Consider the following 7,500-nt stretch of genomic DNA (forward strand, 5'->3'; position numbering starts at 1 on the left):
CTAGAGGTTTGTCTCATTGCCATTGGGCACATGCGCTGTCTATGAATTTGGTATACATTTAAATTGATTCATAAATGCTCAGTCACTAATGAGGCAGATACTGGGCTTATCAGACCTTCCATTTTTCCCCAGTCTTTTAATTATTTGGGAAATTTTTCATTTCTGGTACTATTATCACCATCATCCAGACTGCAAACCTTCATACATGTGCAGGCATTATTTTCAAAAATTGTAACTTGCGCATTTAGATTTTCAGTTTGTCTAAAAATGTGCAGTTCATTGTTGTACAACTAGTGTTTTGCATTATTTAACGGTAGTGATGTATGATACATTATTAGGTTAATCTTTACAGTATGGACCCACTAAGTTAGGGCAATTTGAATATGATATTCTTGTAGAGTACAAAACACTGCAGCAGTCTGTACAAGAAATAATCAGCAGACACAAACAGTAACACCACAAATTAAGGAAAAAGTCCATCTGGTGCTCCCGAGTTTCAGCTCGTATCTTGCCATGCACATGGAGGTGAAGACAATGTTACCCGGGGGTTGTTGGTGGGCAAAGGCATCAGCCCTCTCTTCAGGCAGTGCCTGAAAGGCACACCCAGTCACGTTAGCTTAGATTGATGAATAAATTTTTTGATGTCTCTGACAAGTGTATCCATACTGTAAAGAATTATGTGTTATTTATTCATCATTTTTATGCTATTAAAATGGGTAGTCAACGATAGCACAACCTCATATGATTCAGTTCAGTTGTTCAGTTTGTAAAATGATCCACACTTGGGCCAATCCATATTGTGTGGTAAACAGGCATGTTGATATATTGTGTGAGCAATATATTGCACACACGCTAAAAATTTCCAGTCTAGATCATCATTTAATTCTTGGTAGTATTATCATTGTGAGTACTGCAAGAATGTTAAAATGAGACTCACTAGTGGCTAAATAAAAGGGATCTGTAAGGCCTTCTAATTAAATATTCAGTGACAAAATTCCTCTGGGGCCATTCTTTAAAATAATTAATAAAAAAAATAATAGATAGATAATGATGGTAATGATGATTATAACAATGATAATAATAATGATGATGATAATAATGATAATAATAATTATGATGATGATGATAATAATAATAATAGTAATGATGATGATAATAATGATAATAATAATGATTATGATGAGGATGATGAATAACAAGGTCATTAGATGTTTACATGCACTACTAGTATCGTTTAATTCAAATAAGTGAATTTGAGCAATTCAAGTCAGTGGTAGTAACTTAATTTCCAAGACCATTCTACATAGTTAACATCCTTCTTTTTTAGGGTTTTAGACTTTTCTTCTATATCAAATGGATCCTTTTTCTTTTCTGTTCTTTTTCTTATATTATCTCTTAATTATGCTTTGTTCAAGATTTTGGAGTGTCTTCAAACGTAGTACTTTTTTGTCAGCCCCTGTAAATTATTCTATATTGGGATTATTTTCAGAGCTTCCCTCAACTCTTGTTTTGTAGGAATGGAATCTTGGACATTGCAGTATTATATGTTCTACTACATAGTCAACTCAGTCTTGTCAGGAAAATGTGATCACTCTAGGCCTAGTATTGTTTTGTATTTACACATAAATGTCTCCACAAGTGCTCAGCTACTAAGAGGCAATTAGTATTCTCCATGAACTTGCCTAATTTTCCCCATGCTCTCAGTTTTTATTATTATTATTATTATTATTATTTTTTTTTTTTTTTTTTTTTTTTTTTTTTTTTTAATTCAGTGCTATTAGTGTCAGTGCTCTTATTATTAATAGTGATATTATGGTTATTGCAATGCTACTAACAATACTAATAACAATATGAAATGATATAAAATACTTCTAAAAATCAAGGGAAAGAGTGAACAGTGGAGATGGGTAGGGTTAGTAATTGACTCTTGGTGATTAAGCTCTTTTAGAGCCATCTAATAATAATTTATAAACTAAACTCATTGTGGGTAATGGCATGTTCATACTCATCCCTGTTGGCATTATATTAAATCTTATAAACCATATTTCCATTTGGTAAGTACACAAATACACCATGACTTTTAATTTTGTGAAAAAAGTTTGTACTCAAAGTACACTAGACATATATGAATATACTGAATATATCAGTGTATTATTAGAGAGGAACCTAAATCATGTTGTGGGTCACTACAGATACTGATACCCATTTTTCAAATGATACCTCAACACAAACTAATGGCCAATACTTTACTGATACAATTCAATAAGTGAAGCATGCAGCTGGAAACTAACATAGAGTTGCAAGTAAGCAGCAGGCAATTGCCTGTTGCTGACATAATTATTAAATGCCAGGCTACCCAGTTGATTTATTTATAAACCAATCCTTCTTAGATAATCTACTTGTAAATTTACTCTCTTGTATTCATAGGCATAATAATAGCTATTATCTTTGTATGTTTTTGTTTAATGCTAATGCAAATACATGCAGTATTTATGCTTCTTTCTGCATTGTTGCAGAAACTGTATATATTTTCTTTCATATGTGTATATCTCTACAGCTGATTTCTTTCATAGAAACCCGTTGAAATATTCTTAAAATCTTTCACATGATTTTTAAAAAAGGTGATCCTTGGCCAGAATTGTAGAATAGGTATGAATGAGAATTAATATCTTCACAGTACAAGAGATGTATTAAACCAATTTGGAATAAGTTCGTCAGAAATACGTGAAGATATATTTGAAACTGGTTAAATATACCTCTGTTGTATTGTGAAGATGTTCTTTCTCATTCATTCTTTTCTACATTTATCAAAATTAATACAGTTCTAAGCTAGAGAGCACAGACAAGTTATCATAACAATAGGAACACAAATTGGACATGGTGCTGATGGGAAAATAAAGAAACCAATTTCCACACTTTTCAGTCATAAGCTTTCCTTCTTCTCTCCATGATTTGGCTTGATAAATCACTGTAAATAACTTTCTAAGGAGGAAAAAAAATTTCCCCCACTATTGTCAGTAAATCCAATATCTATGGTACTTATAACATGTTGATACCTCAATGGCATGTATATGTGCCTTAGCCACTGTGATTTTAGTTTATGAATTTTGTTAACTTTTACTCACAGGTTCATGATTGAAGAGAGCTAGATTTAACAGGAAAATAGATAGAATGGTACGACTGTGTTGTCCACTGCTCACATATTAGAGAGGATGGGAAGAGATGCACCCGTTAAATAGTGTACCTAATAGTTTTTTAGATATACCCAAGGTACTCTGAAATAGGTAGCTCCACTCTGTCTTGATGAAAGTAAAAGTTGGCAACTTCAGAGCTAAGCCCCTCTGCTTTGCCTTTATTCCTTGCTAATATCAATTCATTTTTGGATTCAACAGGCTGGTTATATATTCCTTGGATATATCTATTCATACATATATACATGCATATATGTATATAGGTTGTACATTATTATATTTATTTTAAGTTAATTAATTAATTATTATTATATTTTTTTTTTAACAATTCATTTGGGAATTGATTATATGACAGACTGCATAACTATATCTATCTATCTACTGTATATAGACATGCACAAGTGCACTCTTATCCTTTAATGAATCATTAAATTAATTGAATGTTTAATAATGTTAGAAAATTAGCAAGAGTATTTACATTTTATATAGTTGGGGTGAATAAATATACCAAGCTGTGCACTGATATGTATTCTTTCTTTTTTTCTACAGCACCTGCATGCGTCGGTGGTTACCAGCCAGAATACTGTACAGTGTTGGGCTTGCATCTGCAAGTAGTGTTGGTACTTGCCCATTGTACATTAGGAATGGTGTGGATAAATTCTTGCTGGTTTCCAAAGACTTTCCAGTGTGTCGAGGTATGTCTACAACTAAACATTGTGGGGAAACGCAAAAAAATAATCATCAGGAGGACCAGCAAATTTTGGGAAGTACTTCTATCAAGTCAGATGAAAAGGATGCCCGAAAGGATGATGCTTACAAGAGAGAAGATGCAGGTACTCTGAAATCTATTATGGATAAACAAGATAAAGATTCAAATGGAAAACGAACAAGGGAATTGCTTTCACCTCTCCGTCCATTACCAAAGAAAAAAGTCAAAGCAGGTCACACATCACAGAAGACTTTTCTAAAAACTGCAAGCTTGGATTTTATTCCACTCCCTCAAAGCCCTCAAAGAGAAAAAGATGAACTCGAGGACTTCTTTGTGATTGATGTGGAACCATCTGACAATTTCCCTCCAACTGTAAAAGCTACTAGTACACACTCGCCAGTACCATCCACCAGCAGTAGTACAATAACTAAACGGGAGAAGGTAGTTGAAAGCAAAGGACATGAATATGTTAGTGGTTTTACTCCTGATACTTTTGCACCAAATCTTAGAAAAAATGACCCTTCATCTCTTTCCCAGTGTGAAGCAGGACCATCTTCTAAACAAGATGTTCCCAAGTTTTCTGAAATAGTAAAAATTAAAAGAAAAGAATATGTACAAAAGAAACATGATGAGATCGGAGACATTCAAATTTTGTATGAGAGTCCTCGTGAAAAACTAAAAGGACAGTCAGTCATGTGTATAGCTAAGGACTTAGACAAAGGAAACAAAGAACTTCTGTCAGCTGAAAGGTCTCTCATTCCAAATCAGCAGTTAAGAAATTGCCATGTTGGTACAAAACATGGACTTAAAGCCAGTTCAATAAATATAGATCAAGATGAAATAGTCTCATATGAAAAAGATAGCCATAAAGAAAGGAAGAAAGGAAAAAAATCACTTAGAAGTCAAAGTAGAGAAACCAGTCCTGATGTTCAAAAGGTGAATGTGATTGACCCAGATGTAGTTGAAATTGCAGATGTTACACCTTCAAGCAGTAAGAATGTAGACTTTGAAGTAATTGATGTTCTGGATTCAGAGGAGGATAATGACCAAAGTATGTCTGATGATGAAGGGCAAGTTATGGATGTTAGTAGTTCAGATTTTATATCTTTACAAAAGCTGCGAGTCGCAGATTTACATAATACAAATATTGAGATTGATGATGCAACTTTGACATTAAGAAAAAAACTAGAAGATCTTCGTAAGTGGGACATGACAGGTCTGGGTCAGGAAGTTTTGTTAGGAAGGGGTTGTAGGTCAGATGATACAATTTTTACAGTTATGTCATATAATGTGTTGGCTCAGTCTCTGTTAACAGATCAGATGTCATTGTACAGTTCATGCAAACATGAACATTTAGCATGGCAATATAGATGGGCATTACTTCAGCATGAGATCACTGATTTAGACCCTGATATTCTCATGTTGCAGGAAGTTCAGTCATCTCATTACCATACTTATTACCTCCCATGGCTCACATTTAGAGGATATGAGGGATTCTATAAGAAAAGAACTGGAACCAAAGCAGATGGATGTGCTATATTTTATAAAACTAGTACTTTTACTCTTATAGAGCATTGCAGTGTAGAGTATCGTCAGCCGAGTGCAATTAATGTTCTCGATCGTGATAATGTTGGATTAATTGTAAAGTTAGCTCCTGTGAAGCGACCACATGGTACACCTCTGTGTGTGGCTACAACACATCTGTTATATAATCCACGTAGATATGATGTTAAACTGGCTCAGGCTGTTCTTCTTTTAAGTGAAATTGATCGTTTGTGCTTTGAAAGAGAATTAGGCAATAGAACACAGTATTGTCCTGTTATTATTTCTGGTGATTTTAATGCAGAACCACACACCGCTTTGATTGATTTCTTTAAAAAGGGAAGACTACACTATGAAGGTCTTGCCTCAAAATCTTTAGCTCGACATGGAGCTCTAGGTAAAAGTTTAGGGGCAGAACTTATTCCTTCAAGTTTAGGTATTACTAATCAGTGTCAACATTCTGTTCTTGCTCAGAGTCGATTTTTGGATCAGAACATTGGTCCATTATTTTCTCTTAGTGACAAGCGTCAATTGGAACAGTCACTTATTCATTTATATCACTCTGACCGCAACACAAAGGTAAATAATTCAAAGGCAAAAGTAGTTCCTGGTCCACAGCCAAGTGGTTGGTTTACACATGGACTGAACCTCAATTCAGTGTATTCTAACCGTCTGAGTAGATTAGGTGGTGCTCCAGAGGTTACGACCAAACATGATAGAGGTTGGACTACAGTGGACTATATATTTTATTCCCGTATTTATTCAGATTCCTTTGCTCGGCCAATTGAAGGAAACTTAAAATTGTTGGCTCGATATGGATTACTTTCTGGTTCTGAAGCACAACAGTTTTCTCCATTACCATCAAGTGTTTGTCCATCTGATCATTTCCCATTAGCAGCTCAGTTTCTGTTACGGAAATAACTTTCATACTTTTCATATTTATTTTCAGTGTCAATCATCCTTTTGTACAAGCTAGTTGTTTTTTGTTTTGTCTTTGCTATAATGCAAACTCTTTCTTATCATCACAGGAAGAAAAAGATTTTGTTTTTGTATTCAGAGTTTGCCTCACTTCAAATGAATAGAGATGTGTACATAATGAAAGTTTTAAACTGAATTAGAACATGGAAATCATTTTGATTATGGGAAAATAATTAAATACAGAAAAACTTCAGTAAAGAATGCTACACTTATTTATTATAAAACAGAATATAGATTTATGCATTTTGTACTCTTGTTTCAGAGATTTAGTTATTTTCCTGAATATGTCGTGTCACAGACGACTGTATGGTAGATACATGCTTAGTGGATGCATGACACTAAGCAAGTAAAAAGTGGAATACCAGAAAAGCTTGGAAGCTAATTTACATATTGCAATGATTTTATCATATTGTTCCATAACACAGTACAGTACAAACAGATATGGTTGTAAAAGTTTTTTGCAAATGAAAAGGTAGTTTCTTAAAAATATTTTTATATATTTGTCAGTATGTCTTAATATATTGAAGATATCAAGAATATCTTTTCCACTGCAAACAAAACAACAAAATTGTACGAACATGATGCACAATTTTATGGTTGCATGGATGAAACTACATGAGAAATAAGGAAAATATCTTTAATGTGTAACACTGAATATTTTAAGTTTATTTTTATGATACATTATTATATGATGGCAAAACAATTCTACACTAGTTATATTTATTTAAGATTTTATAAGAAAACAATACTTGCCAGAAGGACATGGTATCTTCATTACTATTCTGTTCAAAATGATAGTAGAAATTTAGATAAATAAATTTTGAAATATTTGTTCCGTGTTTCCCTATATTATTACCTATAAAGTGAACTAGAATGAAGGCTCAGATTTTGATGAGTATGCCACAGAGAAGCAATAAGGTTACAAAAGTTGCAGCCTCTGTAAAGGATGTGCTTTTGACCCACCCCCCTAATCCGGAACCCATTGCCAAGGGGGAGGGGGCTTACGAGCCAAAAACTGTATTCTCTTGTTGGGGAACTCTACCCTAGGTCTCCTCCCTCCAAAGTCATGCCCGTTGTTGT

General features: G+C 33.8%; 1 protein-coding gene across 2 annotated transcripts in view; it reads left to right on the forward strand.

The window, feature by feature from the left end:
* Positions 1–7,250, forward strand: part of LOC113804224 (uncharacterized) — an 8,347-nt gene extending 1,097 nt beyond the window's left edge. For both annotated transcript variants that reach the window (XM_027355064.2, XM_027355063.2), the window contains exon 2: positions 3,741–7,250. In XM_027355064.2, coding sequence (XP_027210865.1) covers positions 3,748–6,363 — 2,616 coding nt within the window. In that variant the 5' untranslated portion in view covers positions 3,741–3,747 and the 3' untranslated portion in view covers positions 6,364–7,250. The remainder of the gene's footprint in view (positions 1–3,740) is intronic.
* The last annotated feature ends 250 nt before the right edge of the window (positions 7,251–7,500 follow it).

The sequence above is a fragment of the Penaeus vannamei genome, chromosome 19 (assembly GCF_042767895.1).
Source record: "Penaeus vannamei isolate JL-2024 chromosome 19, ASM4276789v1, whole genome shotgun sequence".
Lineage (NCBI taxonomy): Eukaryota > Metazoa > Arthropoda > Malacostraca > Decapoda > Penaeidae > Penaeus > Penaeus vannamei.